The sequence below is a fragment of the Cebidichthys violaceus genome, unplaced genomic scaffold (genome assembly GCF_023349555.1).
Source record: "Cebidichthys violaceus isolate CVI_PGR_0920_01 unplaced genomic scaffold, fCebVio1.0.p SCAF_48, whole genome shotgun sequence".
In the NCBI taxonomy this organism is placed as follows: Eukaryota; Metazoa; Chordata; class Actinopteri; order Perciformes; family Stichaeidae; genus Cebidichthys; species Cebidichthys violaceus.
This window is the reverse complement of record NW_027176683.1, coordinates 1046267-1071222: the sequence shown is the minus strand read 5'-3', so window position 1 is coordinate 1071222 and position 24956 is coordinate 1046267. Positions and strand designations below refer to the sequence as shown.

Sequence of the window (24956 nt, the reverse complement as noted above, 5' to 3'; positions counted from 1 at the left end):
AGGAACTCGTCTTTGAGACATCGTGGATTTTTAGAATGCAAAAATGTATTAACGTCCACTGTGTCACAATGTCAACAATCTGGTCCAGTGGAAACAATGTTGTATTGTTGTGTCATTGTTTCCACTGTTTTTAATCTTTCATTTCATGTATAACTATTGAGGTGTGTGTGTGTGTGTGTGTGTGTGTGTGTGTGTGTGTGTGTGTGTGTGTTTTGTTTTTAATGCACTGGTATCAGGAAGGAACAAAATGGCAACATCTGGAATTCTTTCTGTAGATTCCTTGAGTCTACAGTCGTGTTAAAGTACAAAGAGACCCTAACCCTACTTTAAGACAACGGAGCTTTGAGATCAATGCTAATGTCTGAATGCTAGCATGCTAACATTTACTGATTTAGAGTTTTCCGATGAAAGTCAAGCAGCACGAGTCAATTTATGCTTGTTGCATGTACATAGTCTTTTTTTAAAATAAACTTCCGTTTAGAAAAGATGGTGGTTTACGTTCAAATAACTGCAGAAGAGGCTTTACTTAAATACGGAAGTTTCGTGACAAATTAATCAACGTTTATTACTGATTTTAAAGCTTTTAGTTTTCCGTTGAGAGGAAATCAAAAACGCTCCCAATCTCGTATTATGCAGCTTTAAATGTTGACACCAACCAGAATAGAATAATTAAAGATCTGCACATAAATGTGTACAAACAAACAAATAAATATATTTTACTCTTTAAAAAGTTACAAAAATACAAAGACGTCACAACTATGTAACATTTTCTTAAAGAAATAATTCTCTCTCTTTCTCTCTCCATCAGCTGACTCAGCATGTCAGTGGGCGGGTCTTTAAACCCTGTCACTCGGACCCGGTCCCCGCTACGTGATTGGTCCCTCTCCTCCGTGGTGGGCGGAGCCCGCGGAGCCACATGGAATATGCTGAGTGTCTCGGTGCCCGTCAGTCTGATCCGTCCTCCGGTGGAGTCGCTCCGGAACACGCTGGAGGAACTTGGCGCAGAAAATATTGGAACTCAACTGCTGAGAAAAACATGATATTTTAATATCACTTATATATATTTTTTACCAGTGGCAACGGAGGAGAAAATACTGTGATTATTATTATTATTGTTGTTCTCTCACTTGTGCGTAAAAGTCTTTTTGAATTCTGAATTGACTGGAGAGGAATATCACTGATGGACTGAACACTCTTCTCTTCACGCATCAAACGGACTAATATCATTAGAGATATTATTAATACATCACGGAGCTTTCCTGCAAATTGTATTTTTAAGGCGTAAAATCCTTTTAATAGAACCCTCGTTAGAGATCTGCTCCTGTTGCTGTCTTCTCCAACTGAAACGGGTTTGATGGAAACATGACCAAAGCTGCAACCGGACCGGTTCTCCTGCACCGCCTCCTCTTCCACCTGCTCCCTCTGCTGCTGCTTCATGCCTCCCCGGTGTGTCCGTCCGCGCCTCCCGGACATCCAGCGCACTACTACGGACAAATAGCGGAGAACTCCCCGGCCGGTACGCCGGTGGAGGGGGTGCTGCTACCGGTCGGAGCCGGCGGCTGCCCCGGCGCGGACCTTAATGCCAGCCTGATGGGGGATTACGCATCGGATTTCAGGCTCATTCACCACCACGGGGACCGGCACCACCGGGGGCATCTGGGCTTGGTCTCCGCCAAATCGCTGGACCGGGAGTTCATAGCGATGTACGAGCTGACGGTGGAGCTGCCTCCGCGGTGTCTGAGGAGACCGGCCGCCGTCCAGGTCGAAGTGTCGGACAGGAACGACAACGTCCCGCGGTTCACCTGCGGGAACCAGACGGTCGAAGCGGACGAGCTGACGCTGCTCGGCACCGAGCTGGCCCGCTTCGACGCGAAGGACGGCGACGCGGAGAGGAACGGACGCGTCACTTTTTACGCGTCACCGGAGTCTCGCCTGCTCCACGTGGTGCCACAAACCGGGCAGGTGAGGCTGATCGGGTCCCTCCTGGGTGTCAGCCTGGTGACTCTGCGCCTTTACGCGCGCGACGGCGGAGACGTGGCGCTGGTCGGTGAGCCGGTGTTCCTGCGCGTCAACGTCCGCCGCTCCAGCAGTGCGCTGCGGCGGCGGAGACCCCGGGCTCTGACCGAGGAACTGACCTACACCGTGACCGTCCCGGACCACGTCAGAGTCGGGGAGCTGGTGTTCACGGTGCCGGACCAGAAGTTCGAGCAGCGGTGGTTCGAGGTGATATCCGAGGTAGACTCGCCGGTCCAGATCGAGCGGGATTCGGGGCGCCTGTACCTGGCGCGCGGCCTGCCGGAGCCCACTGACGTTCTGGTGAAGATCCACAACCCGCGAGGTAAGAAGAGCCGTTTCCGTTCGAACGAGACCTGGTTTACCTGCTGAGACCTGGTTCGATGTTTAACATGTGGGGGTCATGGATGCAGTGATGTGATGGTTCACTGCTGAGTTTGATGAAGAACTCTCGTGTCTGTGTTTGGAGGTTCCACGCTGTGAAGAAACGTTTCATTCATAAACATGTTTAATGTTCACAGCATTTAAAAACCAGATCATTCTAATCTCAAACTCTAGAGGCCTCTAAGACTCATCAAGTGAATCTAGTTTATGAGAAAGCATCAGAGTGAGTCTTCATCATCTTCTTCTTCATCTTCAGTGCTCCTCAATGCTTCAGGCAGATTCTGGGGGAACGAGCTGGTTTAGTTTATATCAGGATGAAGCTCATATTCTGGTAATTCAGTCGAGTTTGATCTGATGGTTCACGAGTGGTGGTAGTGTCATCTATAGAAACACTGTGTGTGTGTGTGTGTGTGTGTGTGTGTGTGTGTGTGTGTGTGTGTGTGTGTGTCTCTGTGTGTGTGTGTGTGTGTGTGTGTTGGCTCGTTTCCAGCAGTTTGAATCGACCTCAACCGTCACCGGCTACTTTCCACTCTTTCATTCATTCCTTACAGCACTCCTCACATCATCGTCACACACACACACACACACACACACACACACACACACACACACACACACACACACACACACACACACACACACACTCAAATAGAAAGGTGTGTTGTTAAAGGACAAACAGAATTGACTGTTTGGTGTGTGTGAGGTGAGCAAAGCAAACAAACCTGGACTCACTTCACACACATTAAACTTTCAAAATACTGTTCACACACACACACACACACACACACACACACACACACACACACACACACACACACACACACACACACAACCCTCCTGATTTATCTGGTTAAATGATTTCATAACTACAGAATGTTTGAGTTACAAAATGGATTTAAATAAAATCCCTCGCTTTTGATTGGACTACTGAAAAGTGGGCGGGCCTAGAATGTAGCGTGATTTGGAGCTACGAGGCTTCAACCTCCGCTTCTTTAAAGTGAAGCCAACGCTTCATGTGTTAAAGCTGCTTCAAGAAAAACAAGGTGGCGACGGCAACATCGCCGAACTCGAGGCTTCAAAACGTCCACAAACGTGATGGCGTCACCGTGACGACGTCGCCGTGGCGACGGAGGCATTTTCACTTTCCATCTTGACTTTAATGGCGAATGAGAAAAGTTCTGAAAACCAAACAATGGTTTTAATTAAACTGGTGAATGTTCTAAACTCTCTTTTATAATTCTGTGATCTGATCAAATTACATCCACCCTCTTTTTTTTGGGGGGGGGGGGGTTCGTACAATCATGAAAAACCTGGAAAAGTCACGGAGTTTTGAAATAGGAACGTCCAGACCCTGAAGAATCAATAAACACAAAGTTGTGGAAGCGTGGAGGAACTGTTCCTCACTGTGGATCAGAGCTTTAGACTGAGAGACACCTCAACGCTTTGACCTTCAGTCGAGTTGCTCGATGTTCCGTCGTTCTCTGCGTAGAACGTCAGACTCCGTTTTAGTCTTACTTTGTATTGAGGTGGAGGCGAACGGGCAGATGAACGGGCGGATGAACGGGCGGATGAACGGGCGGATGAACGGGCGGATGAACGGGCGGATGAACGGGCGGATGAACGGGCGGATGAACGGGCGGATGAACGGGCGGATGAACGGGCGGATGAACGGGCGGACATCTCGATGAATGAAAGCAGAACTCTGGAGAGGAAGTAGTTTGGAACAACCTGACTAAACTCTCCCAGAAATCCTCATCTGTCAGCGAGAACTAGCTCCTGAACCGCCTCCAACAAGAAGAAAGTAAATCAGTGTCACTGCAGTAGTTTGACTGGATGACCCCCCCCCCCTCTAAAGTAAATGTTTAGCTAACAGCCTAAACCCCCCCCCCCTCCCAACATCTGGACGGCAGCGGCTCGACGTTGTGGTGAGAAGATCCGGCTAATCAGTCCAACCGATCTGCAACCACTCTGTTTATTTACAGAAATTAGGTGTGTGTGTGTGTGTGTGTGTGTGTGTGTGTGTGTGTGTGTGTGTGTGTGTGTGTGTCTCTCGTCTGCGGTTGATTTTGATGCGTTGGAACGAGGAAGTCGCACGCCGGCCTCTGATTGGTCGACAGTCTCTGTGAACGCGTTGACCGTTTCTTTCAGGTCTTCTTCTTCTTCTGCTCAAATTAATTGCGTCTCATCCTCAAAACATTCCTCTTGTGTTAATATTCATAATATCTTTCTCTGTGCTCACGCCATCGTTGAGTTAAATAATGATATTGTAGATTTGGACTTTATGTGTCTTTGTGCAACATGTCCCTCTCTGCCTATTTCTAAAGCCTCACTCAACAGTTCAACTAGATATGAATCATGAGCCGTTATAGGAAACATAAATAAAGAAACCCCTTCATTAAGTCAGTCAAAGATACTGTTTGAATAACAGATCATACAGCTGTGCATATGATACCATAAGAGGTACAGTAGCTCTCCCTGCTGATCATATTTAATAACGACCTCTAACACGAACACGTACAATAAAGAACATGGTGTCAGAGGAGGGTTTCTGATGGCTGGACTTTGGTTGAGTGACTCTCAGTCGATGCAGGACACATACACACACACACACACACACACACACACACACACACACACACACACACACACACACACACACACACAGTTGGTCGTCCATCACTGCAGATGGCAGCGACTCTACTGAGTCCTTGGCATTCAATAAATGTACAGGACACACACACACACACACACACACACACACACACACACACACACACACACACACTATCTGTTTGTCCTTGTGTGTGTGTGTGTGTGTGTGTGTGTGTGTGTGTGTCAGTGCGTTCCAGCTTCCTCCTCCTAGTTAAACTGTGTTTTTAAATTGCTTGATTTGAACTGAAAACAATGAAACATTCATATTAACAGAGTAAAACGTGATGAAGCGTTTAAAATCAGGCACCTTTTAGTGTGTGAAACACAGTCTGAAGCAAAGTCAACGCTGACTTATTGCGCCGTAGTTTGTGTCACGTAACTTATGTCCTTTACTGACGTCAGTTATCAAACAAACGCAGTTATTCTACTCGTGAGAAGTACTTATTGTGTTTTCCTTTGTTTCTTTGTAATACATGTAGTACTTGACTTGTTTACAGGTTTGTATGAAGGTAGTAAAGTCTCCATGAATATGAGATGAGGGACAGATAATAACGCTTGGTTCATCACGCTTCACTTAGTTTGTTCGTCCTCCAGCGTGTCCAACATGAACACCTCCGTGTACCACCGCTGCCTCTCAGAACCATCAGAACCACCGCTGCCTCTCAGAACCATCAGAACCACCGCTGCCTCTCAGAACCATCAGAACCACCGCTGCCATTCAGAACTATCAGAACCATTGCTGCCACTCAGAACCATCACAACCACCGCTGCCTCTCAGAACCATCACAACCACCGCTGCCTCTCAGAACCATCAGAACCACCGCTGCCATTCAGAACTATCAAAACCATCGCTGCCATTCAGAACCATCAGAACCATTGCTGCCACTCAGAACCATCACAACCACCGCTGCCTCTCAGAACCATCACAACCACCGCTGCCATTCAGAACTATCAGAACCATCGCTGCCATTCAGAACCATCAGAACCACCGCTGCCGCTCAGAACCGACAGCAGCTCGACGCTCCTCAGCTGAACAAGAACGTCTTAAAAAAGCCGACCCAGTCCGTCGCGTCACATCGACTTCAGGAACCTCCAAGTTAAACTTTCATGCAGATCCAATAAATATTTCAAGCTCATCAACTTAACAGCTCCGTGTGTCGGATCCATCCAGTCAACATCTTCATCTTCAGCGCTTCTGTTCTAGCTGTAGCTGCTGTCAACGTTAATCAGCTGATCTCAGGGAGCTCAACCCGGTCTCATCCAGTCAGGGAGGATTTAGTAAAACAGCATCTTGACAAACAAAAGCAGAAATCTCTGCGCGTGACTCCGACAGACTAGCGAGTCCTCTTTATTCTTTACTGTCCCATTAACTGTAATGAATGTGTGGATTTGCATATTTAAATGAGAAAACATGTTCCTGTTGGGCTGAAATGAATGCAGCTGGCTGCCCACCGACGGGCCTGTTCCCTCATTAAACCACAGCTTCACTCCTAACTATTATTTATCACACACACACACACACACACGCAGAGATGCACATTATTACACAAACATGGCTCTGGTGTGTCATTCTGTCCTACAGATATTCTGTGCTTGGCAGCCCTGAGGTGACAAACACACACACTGTTTTTTCCCCTCCTGTTTATTCTATTGTCTTTATTTCTGGATTCAGCCCGAGGCCTGAAGCAACCTGCCATCGCACCACAGCTGTGTGTGTGTGTGTGTGTGTGTGTGTGTGTGTGTGTGTGTGTGTGTGTGTGAGAGACAGTAAACACCACAGGACTGCGTGTCCTCGAGGCTGCTGAGCGTCACAGTGATTGTGTGTTTGTCAGTGTCACATATCCATTGATCACACCATTGTCAGCATGCATGTTTATTTGTTGGTATTTCTGTGTGTGTGTGTGTGTGTGTGTGTGTGTGTGTGTGTGTGTGTGTGTGTGTGGCTGCAGGATAAATTATTGTGACCACTCACTGAAGCCCCCCCCCCCCTCCTCCCTTTAGAATGACCTTTTTAAAAAGGCAACAAAGCAGCATCATAAACACATAAATAATGTTCCATATTCATCACATTTAGCATCAACGGTTTCGACTCAAACAAACTCTGCAGCTCGTTTTCAGAGCTGGTGAACCACGAGGTTAAAGGAGCAGGTGTTTGCAGTGGACATGAGATGGGATTAGCTTAGCTTAGCACAAATACGTCAGCCGTTGGTACACGTTGTTGTCAGCTGTTGACATCGTTCAAGTCCTCTAATGAGCTAAGATGTGTTAGCTAGGAGGCTAGCGTCACTGAGCTAACACATTAAGTAGCTGAACCAATGGGAGATATTAAAAATAAAACTTTCACATTTTAGGAAATCCACTGGATCGTTGTCTGTTCCAGAGAAAGTAAGAGATCGGAGATTTCTTCTTCTATCGATCAAACGTACGCGGTGCAACCTTCATCTGGGAGGCTAGCTGTTTCACCCCCGCTTCCAGTCTTTATGCTAAGCTAAGCTACGCCTGAATATAATAACACATCTTTACATCTAACAGTAAATAACGTCAGCTCTATAAACTCTTACCTTCGCACAGCTCTGACCCCCCCCCCCCCCCCCCCCCCTTTGTTTCTGTATCTGCTGAACTAATAGCTTATTGACAGCCAATCAGCTGTAGCCTCGGGCGAGACCACTCACCAAGTAGGACAAGGTCACCAGGCTGCAGCCATCAACACGCACTTCAGTGCAGCAGCGCTGCTACGTGCTACATGCTACGTGCTACATGCTACGTGCTACGTGCTCACAGCGAGGAGCTATTTGGGGGATTTAACAGTTGAATATTTGATTATTTTTGTTTCATATCGGCGCTCATCATCTAGACTCCCTAACAAACAGCTTTTTGAATGATTAGATTTCACTGCAAAGCATCTTATGTGTCGACGTCTGAAACAGAAGTACACCTCAAAAGATCACGACTGAATGAGTTTTATCTTTTTTTGTATTTGCTTTTATCTGTTGAGTTTGTGGTTTTCGTTGGAATGATGCTGGAATCATTTTTTGACGAGAGACAGGCTAGCTTTTCCCCCTGCTTCCAGTCTTTGTGCTAAGCTAGGCTAACCACATCCTGACTCTTTCGAGCTCAACACATGAGATTGATGTTGAATTACGTTTTATTAATCGTGTCATGATCCGTATGACACGACCTGGAAACACCTGATCCTCTAACACACACACACACACACACACACACACACACACACACACACACACACACAGCCAAGTGTCAGTTCTTGAGAAGCCTTGATCTGTTAATTAATGAAAGTCTGGAGCAGACATCAGAGGGGACACACACACACACACACACACACACACACACACACACACACACACACACACACACACACACACACGCATATCAGAGTCTCCTGTGATACTCAGAGTAGAGCAAAGCGGTGATCAAGGCTGTGTGTGTGTGTGTGTGTGTGTGTGTGTGTGTGTGTGTGTGTGTGTGTGTGTGTGTGTGTGTGTGTGTGTGTTCATCTCTCTCAGCTGTTTCCATCCTGAAGCTTTTTGACCTCTGACCTCAGAGGGTTGAACCTGCCTCAAGCGTTCCTTGATGACCACTCTCTAAAGCTAAAGGAATGATTTCAGAATATTGTGTTTGAGCGGTGATGCAGCCTGTAGTTTAGTAATTGAATGAAACTTAATGAAACGTGTGCTTCATGCTGTCTTATGAGTCACGAGCACGACGAAAATAAAGACATGAGTCGTCACAGTCTCTGTGACGGGCAGCTTTAAGTACGAGTGTTTCTATATATTTATCTCTGTGAGGAAACACGACTGAACAGTGTGTGAACGAGGGATGAAATAAGAGAAATGAAGAGAGACGTTCTCTCTCTCTCTCTCTCTCTCTCTCTCTCTCTCTCTCTCTCAGTGACTGAACTACCGTCACGTTTTAAAAACCACAAAGCGTCGTCCTGCTCAGAACCCTCAGCTGTGTTTGTGAACATGTATGTGAGAGATGTTGCACATCTGTTTCCTGCATGTTCACCCCCCCCCCCGACCACACACACACACACACACACACACACACACACACACACACACACACGCTCAGGGCTGTTGCACATCATGGTGTCTGTTCATGTGTGTGTTGACGTGTCCTCGCTAATTGTCTCCCATCACACTCTGCTGCTGTTCTCTTACAGCTGAGTAGATGAGATGCTGGTTGGCTTTTTATGTTCATGTTTGAAGGTGCTTCTCTCTGAACCACACAGCTGGTTTCTTTGTCTCCCGTCACATGTTCCTCTCTGTGGTCTTTGATTTTCAAAATAAAAGTCCTGCTCCTCTATGAAACAGAACCATGATGACTAGAAGTAGAGAGAACTACAACATGCCTTTAGTGAGAACAACACAGTTATGATGACATCACTCATACAAACCTACATCTACAAATCCAACATTTTATCACGTGCACAAGTGTTACCAATGTTTGAAGAAAAAATGGAAGCTCTACGTGTTTGTTTTTGCTGCTTTTTCTGATAGAAGCGTTCGTCACACGTGATGTGTTTGAGGAATGTCGGAAAGATGAAAATCTGTCGATAATGATGTTTTATACAGTTTCTGGCTCTGATAAACGGTGTAGTTTTGCGGATTGTTTAAAGAAAACATGCTTTTCAATCCCGCCGGCGGGTTTTGGGGTTCAGAGGTTTTTTAAGGGAGGATCATGAAAGTGAAGTATTGAGTATTAATGAAGTTAATACTCCTGACTCTCCTGAGGCCAGACCTTTTTGAATCCACGATCTCCACCGACTTCAAGTGCATGGATTCGCCCGGCATTCGTTGCTCGGTTAAAAAAAGAAATCTACCAACGAGCGCCGCGGTAGGACGACTGGTTAGCCAATCAGCACCAGGGGCGTGTCTTCTCAATATCGACCGACATAGTTTTAACTTCGCTCCAAAACCCCGGCAAAAAATGAGGTAGACAGCGAGTACCAGGAGAATGGAGTTTGGGTCCCAAAAAGTCAAAGTTGAGTTATTTTAACGTCACGTTAAATAGTTACGTCAAGTTGAGTCACAGATGTGCTTATTTTAACCCAAACCACGATCTTTTCCTGAACCTAGCCAAGTAGCTTTTTATTGCTTGAACTTAACCAAGTAGCTCCGTTGTGTCCCTCGCCGTCTCTCAACGTTAACCACGTCGTTTGAAACAAACAGAATGCGGTGGTATGAGTCGGAGGACTTGTTCAGGAAGTGAAGGATCGTTATGACGAGTTTCAAACATTTCTGTTCAATAAACTTTGAGTTCGACGGACGCAGCGAGGTCTCCTGCTCTTCAGAAAGAGGACTCTGCTGTCTCTTTGGTTGGATGTGGAGGATTCCCTTCTTTCAACGTTCAAAGGTCTGAGCATGACAGTCGTCTCAGAAGTACGAGAGACGCTCACAGTCGAGAACAAAAGAAGAACTTCTATCGGGTGGTTTTATCCGGCAGCAGTTTATGACCTTCACTCATCCCTGCAGCGTGGACAATCACGTTACCAAACCCAAACGCCTGTCAATCTCCAACCGTGACACTCCTCCTCCTCTATCTTCCTCCTCCTCCTCTCCCTCGGGCTCTGATTCCTCTCGCCTCCCTCCCCGGAGGAGAACGTCGGACGGACGGAGAGATGAAGCGACGCTCGCGGCTCTCTCCTCCTTCGCTTCCAGTCAAGGTTGTGGAGCCGATTTTTAAAGAAACGTCTCTCTGGAGCTTATCTGCTCTGAACTCGTGTCTTCAGGGGGATCAGCGGCCGGAGTCGGGAGGGACACGGTGATCCCTGTCCTCCAGAATACCCCTCCCACCACCACCTCCACCACCTCCACCTCCACCACCACCATCTCCACCACCCTGGGCCACTGGGAACTTTTACACTTTGCCTAGAACTCTTGATGCTTAAAATGCACTTCATATATGCTTTGTAATTATTAATATACCGCATGCATGTCTGGTCATCCTTTTTTGGAGTAGAGTTTAAGAATCACTTAAATTTAAAAGCCATCTGAGACAAATTAATGATTTAGTGCTGAACTTTATTTGACAAATGTTGAAGAGAACTAAAAAGAAGGATGAGAAGATGCTTTTGAACTGAGACGTGGAGAGTCATCATCGATTTATTAGTTCACACAAATGTCAATTATTGATGAAGAATGTGTGTTTTGGGGGTAGAATTCAAGTTCAAATGTTTGAATTAATTAATTTAGATTAGATACAGCTGGAATAATACTGCTGCTTGTAGTGGATGAGTGTGTTCAATGTAATGAACTGTGTTCAGCATAATTTAGTGAAATAAGACGATATGGATAATACAAAATGATTTGATACAATAATGTTTCAATGTGCTGCAACGTGTGTAATAAAAGCTTCATATTAACACGTCTGTCTCTCTGCATCGTGATCTCATGGAGAGGTTTCAATAGAAAGACATTCTGCGTGTCACGATACGCATTTTAAGATATTTCATTTATCGTGGCGGTTACGTTTAGCCAACATACAGCAACATTTTGGTTTATGCAACAAAATTGCTTCGTTAGGTTGAAGAAAAAACATCACGGTTGTTCTTCAAATAAGAACGGCAACTAAGTAAAATATAAACAACATAACATAAGGATGGACTAAACGTCACCATCGTCATACATACCTTCAAAATAAGTCCAAAATATTTTGTTTCAAAAAGGACACGACCACAGGTCTCCAGGTCACCAGCTCTGAGCGTAGCGTATTAATAATCACTTTAATTTAACTGGCACCTTTTAGAAACAGTTTGACAGACGAAGCAAACCAATAAAACAACAGAAAGCTCAACAGTGAGGCCCAAATACAGCGAAACAGAGTTAAACCCTAATAAAACAATACAATAGATGAAACAATGAAAATCAACACAACAAGAAGAAACTAATAAATACAGATTACAGCCAGTCTCTAACAGTGGGTCTTAAGAAGTGATTTAAAAGAGGCGGATGAGTTTCAGATTTCCATGAAAATGTTTCATGAATATTCATGTTCCTCCTCCATCACATGGATCCCGAATCAAAACGTTTCAATACATGTAGATGTCTTTAATTAGACGTTTAAGTTCTTCAGACTTGATTCTGTCTGTCAGACAGGAAGCAGTATGTATGTGTGCTTCAGTAAGAAGACACACACACACACACACACACACACACACACACACACACACACACACACACGTTGCTTACTTGCTGCTCATCACCTCTCGCTAAGCCGTCGGAGAGAAGATATTGTGGACATTCAACATTTTCTGGAGGCAGCTTCGTTTCCAGCAGTAAAAGCAGGATTTTTGTGCGACTCTCAGCAAATATTACCCCCCCCCACACACACACACACACATCATCCTTTACATTAAATTCCCCCCCGCTGTGCCTCGTCGCCGATGATTCAGAGCAGCAGGAATGAAAAGTTTTCTCTCCTCTTTATTATACCGACAATAAAAATGTTTAGCAAACACATTGGTGGATTAGCAGGTTTTATTACACGTGTATCTTTAGAGAGAGAGTTTACTCTGAGGTTGAACAGGTGAATCAAGCGACAGTTTGAAGGGTAAATACATTTCCTAAAGTATCCTTTATTATCAATGGTATTTGGTCTATATTACCAAAGTGTGATAAACTGATTAGGTTTTGATGGTGTTCTTAACCTGCCATGGAATCTATTTCAGTAGTCTGATGAAAACATGATACCTTCAAATGTTATTTTAAAACCATAAACGAGGTGAACGTTTTCATGAACCGTTGAATCGACCTACAAATGAACTTGTTGGTTACACTGTCGTGTGTGTGTCTATCATGGTGGTCACACCAGAAGATCTGCTTCTGATGTTCCAGTCTGACCAGTCCATCTGCCACACACACACACACACACACACACACACATGTACTGCCAGCTGTCACACAGTGGTCCCAGGGTACCTGACCCATATGCCTCCTTCAACACATGGACAAATATTCACACACACACACACACACACACACACACACACACACACGCTGTAAAATCGATGTAAAACAAACACACACACACGTGAAATGTACAGTGAAGTGAATCTGTTAAGTTTTTGTAATAGAAGAAAACGATGATACATGTGTGTCATTCAGAGTGTTTACGACTTTTATTCTACAATAACTTTCTCTAACTTTTGTTGCATAAACCTAACGTTTGTTTTGTTGCATAAACCTAACGGTTGGTTTTGTTGTCTAAACCTAACGCTCGTTTTGTTGCATAAACCTAACGCTCGTTTTGTTGTATAAACCTAACGCTCGTTTTGTTGCATAAACCTAACGCTCGTTTTGTTGCATAAACCTAACGCTTGTTTTGTTGTATAAACCTAACGCTCGTTTTGTTGCATAAACCTAACGCTCGATTTGTTGTATAAACCTAACGTTTGTTTTGTTGTATAAACCTAACGTTTGTTTTGTTGTATAAACCTAACGTTTGTTTTGTTGTATAAACCTAACGTTTGTTTTGTTGTATAAACCTAACGCTCGTTTTGTTGTATAAACCTAACGCTCGTTTTGTTGCATAAACCTAACGCTCGTTTTGTTGCATAAACCTAACGCTCGATTTGTTGTATAAACCTAACGTTTGTTTTGTTGTATAAACCTAACGTTTGTTTTGTTGTATAAACCTAACGTTTGTTTTGTTGCATAAACCTAACGTTTGTTTTGTTGCATAAACCTAACGTTTGTTTTGTTGCATAAACCTAACGTTTGTTTTGTTGCATAAACCTAACGTTTGTTTTGTTGCATAAACCTAACGTTTGTTTTGTTGCATAAACCTAACGTTTGTTTTGTTGCATAAACCTAACTTTTGTTTTGTTGTATAAACCTAACGTTTGTTTTGTTGCATAAACCTAACGTTTGTTTTGTTGTATAAACCTAATGTTTGTTTTGTTGCATAAACCTAACGTTTGTTTTGTTGCATAAACCTGACGTTTGTTTTGTTGTATAAATCTAACGCTCGTTTTGTTGCATAAACCTGACTGTACGTATCTTTTGTTTCTCACGTAATGTCATAATGTTCCTGTACACAAAAACCAATAGATTGCATTTTGTGACTATTTCATGAATTGCTGTGAGACTGTGTTGAATTACCTGAACAATACGAACATTCAGGCTGCCTCTTGTGGCTCAAAGATGTACTGCAGATATAAAGATTCAATAAAGGTATATGGAAGAACTTGATTGAAAACACGTATCAATTCTCCAACTAAGTCTTTGGGAATGACTGACGGTGTGTCCCGTCTTTAAACAAACCATTTCTAAACGTGTCCTCACACAGTGTGAAAATCAACTGGTCCTCACAAAGATAGAAGGACGAGACATACACACACACACACACACACACATACATACATGACCTACTGGCCTGACAAGTGAAACTCCACCGAGTTAAAACACAAATGCAGAGGTAAATGTAACATGACAATGAACCTGAGCGACACACACACACACACACACACACACACACAGAGATCGCAGTAACATTAAAGGACTAAACTTTATTTGGGAGTCACACTGCGCTTTAGGGACAACAAAAGTATAGATGTCCACTCACACACACACACGTGCGCACACACACACACACACACACACACACACACACCTCTTCCTGGTAATCCAATATGAAGCAGGTTCTGTGTTTGTGACACCGTGGCCTCAAATCAGCTCTGACAGGACGGCCGCCGCTTGCTCTCTCACACCCTGAGGGTCCACTGTGTGTGTGTGTGTGTGTGTGTGTGTGTGTGTGTGTGTGTGTGTGTGTGTGTGTGTCATCGTGCCCATCGGTCCAGCCACCAGTCTGCTAACACCTAGCTGATATGTGTGTGTGTGTGTGTGTGTGTGTGTGTGTCTGTTTATGCCCTGTTTTGTGTGTTCAACAAAGGTGTTGTCTCGACTCTTTTTAGTTTTTGTTTACATTTATTTATTTTTATTTTTTCTTTATTTAACCAGGAAGTCCCTTTAGGATTTTAAGTTTGTTTTAAAAGAGAGACCCGGTCGAGGTAGCAGCCAAACAAAAATCACAAACACAATGAAATACTAAATATTATACCGTGAAACAGAAGAACAGCTGTTTAACAACAACCACATTCTGTGACTTCAGTCATCCTGATTCACTTCATTAAAAATAAGCTTTTTGTTATTCTTTTTAAAGGACAAAGATGACGCTTTGGTTGTTATGCTGCATGATGTCAGCAGAAGTAGAAATGAGTCTGAGAGCATCAACTCATCCTCATAGTAACTCAAAGTAATCAGTAACTGTTCATGAACTCTTGACGGCTGAAGGAGTCCATGGCATTTCCTCCCATCTTAAGACGCACTTCATGGTCAAGTGTTGTTACTTTACTTCATCATTTCAAGCGTTAATGGTTAAATATTGTCACAGTTTTAGTAAAATAAATTCAAACTGATGCACATGGAGCTCTACTTGTACTGAAAGTAAAGTAAAGCGACACTAGGTGACAGTCTACCTGCATGTCGTGTTAAGAGTCGTATATGAATAAAATATATACAGAGAGAAGAGCTATGAACACACACACACACACACACACACACACACACACACACTCCCTGCTGACAGCGATGTACTGAAGGTGTGAGGACATTTCCATCTACACGCCTGCTGACTTATTGATGCCACTTGTCAAATATAAATGCATCGTTGTGATCCAGCAGAGACACGGAGACCGAGAACAAGACGTGTTTTTAAAAAAATAAATAAGGAGAAGAAGAAGAAGAAGAAGAAGAAGAGAGGATGTTACTCAGTTGGTTCTTCCCTCTGGAGCTTGTTGGCTTTTCTGTCTGATGTTCAGAGAGGAGGAGGAGGATGAAGAGGAGGATGAAGGGGAGGATGAGGAGGAGGAGGATTTCAAAGTGGCTTCCAGGCTGGAGAGTGTTTTGTTGAAGATATGTGGCGACCATTTTGTTGTCTTCTTTGTTGTTGTTGTTTTAGCCTTCAGGGCAGCGATGGTTAAACGGTCACACACACACACACACACACACACACACACACACACACACACACACACACTGGTTGAACTATAAAAGAGGAGCATGTTGGATGTTTTTCTCTTCTTGATCAGTGTTAAAGAAACCGCTGTTTTATTTTAAAGTTTACAGTTTTACAAACTTGTCATAATTTGAACGTAGAGTTTATGTCTTTGGAAAGTTTGAAATGACTCTGACCGTTGGCCTTCAAAATATGTACAAGGATGGATTTTAATTCAAGTTTTCTGGAAGGACCTCGATATTGAAAATCTCCGTTTGAACATGTAGAACAGTTCATTAAAATGAGTGAAATAGTTTTAACATTATAATAACTGTATTTAGATGTGAGGAGAATCTGATCTTTTCTGTGTGTTTGCATGTTTAAAGAAAACAAAAGGACTTCATCTCTGAAGTGTTAGATCCACTGAACTCAGTTCACAGAGGAAGACGTGTTTCAAACCGAGTGACTGAGTGACTGAGTGAGTGAGTGAGTGAGTGAGTGAGTGAGTGAGTGAGTGAGTGAGTGAGTGAGTGAGTGAGGGAGTGACTGAGTGAGGGTTCTTCTTGTGGAGGCTGCAGGTGTGTTGATGAGTTTCAGACTCTAAAACAAACAGCGTCTCCATCATCTCCAACGCTGGAAACTCTGAACCTGTTCCACTTTGTTAAATGAGACGTGAAGAGAAGGAAGGTGTGTATGTGTGTGTGTGTGTGTGTGTGTGTGTGTGTGTGTGTGGGGGGGGGGGGGGTCTCACATTGGAAACACAGCTGATGACAGACGGCATGTTGGAGCCCTGCAGCTGAAAATACCAACACGTCTTTGGTTCGTAAACATCGAGCTCTCTGTTCGTCTTAAATCGTCCGTTTCTCTAATGAACCCTGGTGTTGTTCAACCAGGTCAGTGAGATCCGACGCGGTGAACGTCTCACTCCACGATCGGCAAAAGGGCGCCGGCGCCTTGTCCACACGCCAGCCAGTGACTCCATTTCCCACAACGCACTGCTCAGAAGTGACTCCTCGGATAACACGGTGGGTGTCGGGGACATTGAAGACGCAGTGACATCAGCCGTGTGGACATGTGGAGACGGAGATCTGAGTGAGACGGACGATCCTGAACCGACGAGGTCACCGGGTCAACCACACGTTTGGACCAGATTATCATCATGGGATTATGTTCTCTGTCTTTTTGAGCTTGAGATTCAACATCTTTAAATAGTCGGAGGTGAAAACATCAAACATCCGAGAAAAACACGTTTTTTTACTAAAGATTCCAACTTTGATGGAATGATGCAGCAGAAAAACAAACATGTCTCCACACACACACACACACACACACACACACTCACACACACACACACACACACACACACACACACACACACACACACACACACACACACACACACACACCTGACTCAACACGGCGTCTCATTGAGCCCAAAACAACCTTCATGAAGTAAAGCTGAACATACAGCCTGCAGGCAGACCTCCTCCACCTCCAACACCTCCTGGAGGGCACTTCCTCCTCCTCCTCCTCCTCCTCCTCCCACCACTCCTTCATGCTCTTTCTTTTTCTCCTCCCATTCTCCTTTTACCCTCTCTTCTTCTACTCTTTCTCTTCTTTCCATTGTTTATTCTTCTTCCTCACCTTCATTTTCATCTTGCTGTCTCTTTTAACTTCTCCTCTTCGTCTCCATGTCCTCTTTAACCTCCTCCCTCTTTATCTAATCCTCCTCCCTCTCTTCCTTCTGCTTTTCATTCCCTCTATTTCCCCCCTCTGTTCTTCCTCTTTCCTCCACTTCTCTTGTCCTTCCTCGGTCACCTCATCCCCTTCCTCCCTCTCCTACTCTTTCATCTCCTCCTAATCCTTTATTTCTTCCTCCTTCACCTCTTCATCCCCCTCTCTTCATTTCTCCTCTTCGTCCTGTCCTCTCTCTCTCTTTGTTTCCTTCCTCTCTTCCTCTTATTCACTCTTTCTTCATTGCCTCCTTCTCCTTATTCCACTTTTTGTTTTTACCCTCTCTGTTCTCATCTCCTTCCTCATCCTCTTCATCATCCCCACCCCCCCCCCCCCCCCCCCCCCCCCCCCGTCGCTCCTTTCTTCTTCTCCTAACAACAAACACAGTCTGCTTCAGACTCCACCACCCACTGCTGCCTCCACCTCCTCCTGCCACACACACACACACACACACACACACACACACACACACACACACACACACACACACACACACAGCTGTCTGGAGGTGGCAGTAGTGGAGGTCAGAGGTCACCTTTTAAAGGAGTGTAAGGCGGCTTTGATCAGACACACATGAGAGTGTTTGTGAAGATGGAGATGATTTGAAACTCTTCCTCTCCTTCCTCCTCGCGTTTCTCTCCATCTATATCTTCTTTTTGTTTCTATCCCATCTCTTCATTTCTTCTTCTGTGTTTTTCTTCTCTGCGTCTCCAGCCTTCTGTCTTCTTCTTCTTCTTCTGTCTTCTTCTTCTTCTTCTGTCTTCTTCTTCTTCTGTCATCTTCTTCTTCTGTCTTCTTCTTGTTCTTCTTGTTCTTCTTCTTCTTCTCTGCCCTCATTCTCTCTCTCCGTCTTCTTTCCTGCCGGCTGCCTCGGGTGTATCCTCAGATGTGTGAGGGCCAAAAGCAGGGTTGTGTGAGGCTACTGTGGACCTGTGTGTGTGTGTGTGTGTGTGTGTGTGTGTGTGTGTGTGTGTGCCAGCTGGCGGTGTGTTCAGAGCTGGTGGAATGTTCCGCGGGGCTCCACAGCCTGCGACTGGGAGAGATAAGGCACCGGACACACAACACACACATAACACACACACAACACACACATAACACACACATAACACACACACAACACACACATAACACACACACAACACACACATAACACACACACAACACACACATAACACACACACAACACACACATAACACACACACAACACACACATAACACACACACAACACACACATAACACACACATAACACACACACAACACACACATAACACACACACAACACACACATAACACACACACAACACACACATAACACACACAACACACACATAACACACACATAACACACACACAACACACACATAACACACACATAACACACACACAACACACACATAACACACACACAACACACACATAACACACACACAACACACACATAACACACACATAACACACACACAACACACACATAACACACACACAACACACACATAACACACACACAACACACACACAACACACACATAACACACACATAACACACACACATAACACACACAACACACACATAACACACACACATAACACACACAACACACACACACACACACACACACACACACACACACACACACACACACACACGCACACAGCTGATCCCTCTCTGACACTCACACATCAGCTCAGATCAGTCGTTCAGTAAACAGGCTGGAGAGGAAGAAAAAAAGCAAATTGTTTGCTCAAAATGTTTCAGAAATGAGAAATCCAAACATGAGAGATGAGAGGAAATCCCCAATAAAGAGTTAAAGGTAGACTCAGTGCTGTGGAGACGCTCAGAGAAGCTCTGTCGACGAGGTTAGAGAGCAAACGACACTAAATGTTACAACACACCATTCAATTATAGGAGGGACGATATGATGGTTACTAGCTGTGACAACGTGACGCGACAACGGAACCAAACAACGGAACCAGACAATGGAACCAGACAACGGAACCAAACAACGGAACCAAACAACGGAACCAAACAACGGAACCAGACAACGGAACCAGACAACGGAACCAAACAACGGAACCAGACAACGGAACCAGACAACGGAACCAAACAACGGAACCAAACAACGGAACCAGACAACGGAACCAGACAACGGAACAAAACAACGGAACCAAACAACGGAACCAGACAACGGAACCAAACAACGGAACCAGACAACGGAACCAGACAACGGAACCAAACAATGGAACCAGACAACGGAGCCAAACAACGAAACCAAACAACGGAACCAGACAACGGAACCAAACAATGGAACCAGACAACGTAACGCGACAACGTAACGCGACAACGTAACGCGACAACGTAACGCGACAACGTAACGCGACAACGTAACGCAGCAACGGAACGCAGCAACGGAACGCAGCAACGGAATGCAGCAACGGAACGAAACATCGGAATGCAACAACGGAACGAAGCAACGGAACGCAACAACGGAACAACTTGAAGCAATAACCTGAAGCAATAACCTGAAGCAACAACCTGAAGTAACAGCACACAGCAACAGCGTAATGCAACAACGTATCAACCGTTAATAAACACCAACCCCCCTGAGCAGACTTTCTTACTTTCTTATGCAACACGCGTAACGACGTTATGTAGGAAGCGTAGAACCAACATTTACTTTTGGTTTCACACGAACAGCGTTTTTCACTTTTTTTCCCACATAACATTGAATATCGATCACTCCATATACTGCGTTAAGGTTCCGCATCCGTGGTTGGAGACGTTGACTGTGCTTTTCCACCATCAGGACTTTAGAAAGCTCCATTTTATGAATCCTTTTTTCATTTTTACTAGTCCCTCTTACTTCGGAGACTCCGTGACCTTTCTTCAACTCCACCCTGAGGGCAAACGTGTCTTTTTATTGTTTTACCAGACAAGAAATCTCATAATCTAATTAACAGATCGCCATGAAATTCATTGAGTACGTCCGTGTTTCCAAGAAGATAAAGCCTCTTTGATTCTTAAAGCCCCCGTGACCTTTCCACCTCTCTGCCCTGAGGGTCCCACTGCCTCCTTCACACAAGAAATATCAAAATCTAACGGGCAGTTTGGCTCCAAGTTCAGCCAGTGCGCTCACGCTTCTGAGGACAAATTTACATTTCAGCTACATGCTACATGCTACGTGTCGTGTTGCTACATGTTCAGACGGAGAAGAGGCCGGAGGCAACGCATATACATCTTTCTCTTATTTAGTTCTCTTTTGATCACAGAAGCCCTCTCTGACCTTATGAGTTAAAACACACACACACTCTTTAATGTGTGTGTGTGTGTGTGTGTGTGTGTGTGTGTGTGTGTGTGTGTGTGTGTGTGTGTGTGTGTGTCACACAGCAGCAGCTCGACACAGCGACACTCTTTAATACCCAATTTGTCTCCATAAAGCTCAAAGATCAGAAGAAACGCGACGGAGATTTGAGAAGAAAACATGAAGAGAGAAAATAAAAACGTAGATTTCAGACTAATCAGGAGAACAGGAAGCGTCGCCGTGGCTACGCTAACAACTTCCTGCTTCACCCATTAAAAAACAAACGAACGAAGGAAGAAGAGACTCTTCTTTTGTTCTCCATCGCCCTCCTTTCTTCCGTCTTGTCTTTCTTTCTTCTATTCCTTTTGCTTCATCTTTCTTCAACTCCTCCAAATCTATCTCTCCCTGTTGTCCTCCATGTCCCTTCATCCTTCTATTTTCATCTTTCTTTCACTCTTTTCCCTCCACCTCTCTACCGTTCTTCCATATATTCATCCATCTTCTATCCAACCATCTCCATTCATCTCTCCATCTTTCTTCCATCCCTCCATCCATCTAGATATTAGAGCTTTGTTTTCTATTATTTTCTCTACTTTATCGTCCATCTACCCTTTCCTGTCTCACTCTCTTGCACCCTTTCACATTCCTTCCCCTTTTTGTCTGTTTCCTCCTTTTCCTCCTCTTCCTCCTCTTCCTCCTTGCTAACAGGATTAGTGCTGCGTCTAACGAAGCGGAGGAAATAATTAGTCCTGTCACTGATAACATTTCCACGCCTCATTAGAGGGCCACAAGTCCTGCTTCTGTTCTCCTGATCTGACTTTGTTCTCCTCCCTTCGTCCTCACCCTGTCCTCACCCTGTCCTCCCTCTGTCCTCCCTCTGTCCTCACCCTGTCCTCACCCTGTCCTCCCTCTGTCCTCCCTCTGTCCTCACCCTGTCCTCACCCTGTCCTCCCTCTGTCCTCCCTCTGTCCTCACCCTGTCCTCCCTTTGTCCTCACCCTGTCCTCACCCTGTCCTCCCTCTGTTCTCCCTCTGTCCTCCTCTGTCCTCCTCTGTCCTCACCCTGTCCTCACCCTGTCCTCCCTCTGTCCTCCTCTGTCCTCCTCTGTCCTCCCTATGTCCTCCCTCTGTCCTTTATCTGTCCTCCCTTTGTCCTCACTCTGTCCTCCCTCTGTCCTCACTCTGTCCTCCCTCTGTCCTTTACCTGTCCTCCCTTTGTCCTCACCCTGTCCTCCCTCTGTCCTCACCCTGTCCTCCATCTGTCCTCCCTTTGTCCTCACCCTGTCTTCACTCTGTCCTCACCCTGTCCTTCCTCTGTCCTTCCTCTGTCCTCACTCTGTCCTCCCTCTGTCCTCCCTCTGTCATCTCTCTGTCCTCACTCTGTCCTCCAGAGCAGTGTCCTCCCTCCATTCTTCCTCCCTCCACCCTGTCCTCCCTCTGTCCTCCCTCTGTCCTCCTCTGTCCTCCCTTCGTCCTCATCCTGTCCTCCCTCTGTCCTCACTCTGTCCTCACTCTGTCCTCCAGAATAGTGTCCTCCCTCCATCCTTCTTCCCTCCATCCTTCCTCCGTCCAACCTTCCTCATCAAACAGTAGAAAGCAGAGTAGAAGTGAAGCTCAGCTCCTCTAATCAGCTCTCACTGAATGAACATGTGGTGACGTGTCAATATAATAGTAACAATCTTTTTCTGACCTCAGTGCATTCTGGGACATTGTTTGGACAACTGCAAGTTAACGAGAAAGAAGACGCTGCTCGCCAACTAAGGACAATATTTGAGATGATGCAAGGAAACCAAACATTACATCAAAATTGTCTTTATTACCAAAGAGCTGGAAACACTTTGGAGCCACTGCTGAACATGAATCACAACCATGAAGACATGAAAAACCACAGTTACATTTAGTCCTACAGTCACACTCCTGCTCTCACTCTGTAACGGATCCAAACGCTGTGAAACAAAGACGTCCCTTCATATGCTGATGAAGCTGCTGATGAAGCTGCTGATGAAGCTGCTGATGAAGCTCTCTAACTACAGACGGCCCAATGAGAGTCAGTGTTTGAGGAGGATTATGTTAGTCTGCAAACACATCTGCTGTGAGTTTGTGTGTTCATCATGTATATTTTCATACCTGTGTGTGTGTGTGTGTGTGTGTGTGTGTGTGTGTGTGTGTGTGTGTGTGCCCTCCTGTGAACCCTCCCATAATTGCTGTCAATCAAACCCTCCAAACACACAAACAGAACACAAAAGGCGGCTCCTCCTCCAGAGGACCCACAACAACCCCAACACACCCACAGAGCGACACCTCGGTCCTCTCACGGGACAAAAGCCGAGATGGTCTGAGCCGCTGAATGGACCCATTGTGGGGCTCTGTGGCCCTCGCTGTCGGCTTAATTGGCCCCTTCAGCTGGCGAGGTGGAGATCTCTCTCTCTCTCTGTCTCTCTCTCTCTCTGTCTCTCTCTCTCTCTCTCTCTGTCTCTCTCTCTCTCTCTCTCTCTCTCTCTCTCTCTCTCTCTCTCTCTCTCTCTCTCTGTCTCTCTCTCTCTCTCTCTCTCTCTCTCTCTCTGTCTCTCTCTCTCTCTCTCTCTCTCTCTCTCTCTCTCTCTCTCTCTCTCTGTCTCTCTCTCTCTCTCTCTCTCTCTCTCTCTCTCTGTCTCTCTCTCTCTCTCTGCAGCCGAAAAAAACGCCGCTGCGTTGAAAAAAGGCCAAAGACAAAAGCGTTAGAGAGGTGGAGGGGTTCATGTTTACTGCACACAGACATGGAGGGTTTATGTTTAAGGGATGCGAGGTTGGAGGCAAACTGTGGAGAAAGAGAGTGTGTGTGTGTGTGTGTGTGTGTGTGTGTGTGTGTGTGTGTGTGTGTGTGTTGTGAACTGTTTCTCTATAAAGGTAATAAAGTGTGTATCCATGCGTGAAAGTGCTTTTAAAGACGCAGCATATATACGTGGAAGAGAGAACAAGATTGTGTCAGCGAGACAGAAATAGGAAATAAAAGAAAAGAACTTAAGAAGGACGTTTAGTCCGTTGTTAGAGAATCAGCGAAAGATTATTTTCATTAAGAGAAAATCTGTAAATTATGTTTTGATTATTGTGTCTTAAGATGTCCACCAGCAGTCCCGCCTTGCAGCAGTTGAGCCTGACGTGACTACCAGTCCCAAAGACAAAGATCCGGTTCTTAAGAGTGAAGTCAAAGCTTCACGTGTTAGAGCTGCATTCTCTCTAGTGTCCACCAGGGGGCGACTCCTCTGGTTGTATAGAAGTCTAGTCTAAAATGACTCTACTTCTCTCTTGATTTATTCCCTCAGTAAACATTGTAAACATGAGTTTATGGTCTCAATCTCTAGTTTACAGTCTTCTTCAATACAGCATGATGTTCATTTAGTACATTATGGAACATTTAGAGTCAAACACACCATAAAGCAGGGGATGATTTAGGGGCGGGGCTACACACTGATTGACAGGTCTCTACTACGGGAGTTGTCTCACAACTTAAACCTTTTAGTGATTTTTTCACTTCATGGACGGTGATTGTAGCATTTCAGTTGCCAAAAAATGTCTTATTTAGCGTTCGGTTGTTCTTAGCTCCGCCCTCTCAAGTCACTTCCGGTTGCAAAAAAACAAGATGGCGCCTGCCAAAATGCCAAACTCGAGGCTTCAAAACTGTTATTCCCGAACATCACGGTGACTACGTCCACTTCTTACGTTCTAAAACAGGAAAAAGGAGAACATCCTCAAGTTCTTCCTTGATTTGTGGCTTAAACAATTAACAGATGATCAGAAATGTTGTTTAACTTTCTGGCGACGGACTTATTCATTCATTTGTTCATCATCTCTACATTTCACGGTGAAATGGACTTCA

At 44.9% G+C, this 24956-nt stretch overlaps 1 protein-coding gene across 1 annotated transcript in view; it reads left to right on the top strand.

Annotated features, from left to right (window-relative positions):
- The first annotated feature begins 982 nt into the window (after positions 1-982).
- Positions 983-24956, top strand: part of si:dkey-22o22.2 (putative neural-cadherin 2) — an 86939-nt gene continuing 62965 nt past the window's right edge. Inside the window, exon 1 of the mRNA XM_068729838.1 lies at positions 983-2338. Coding sequence (XP_068585939.1) covers positions 1363-2338 — 976 coding nt within the window. The 5' untranslated portion in view covers positions 983-1362. The remainder of the gene's footprint in view (positions 2339-24956) is intronic.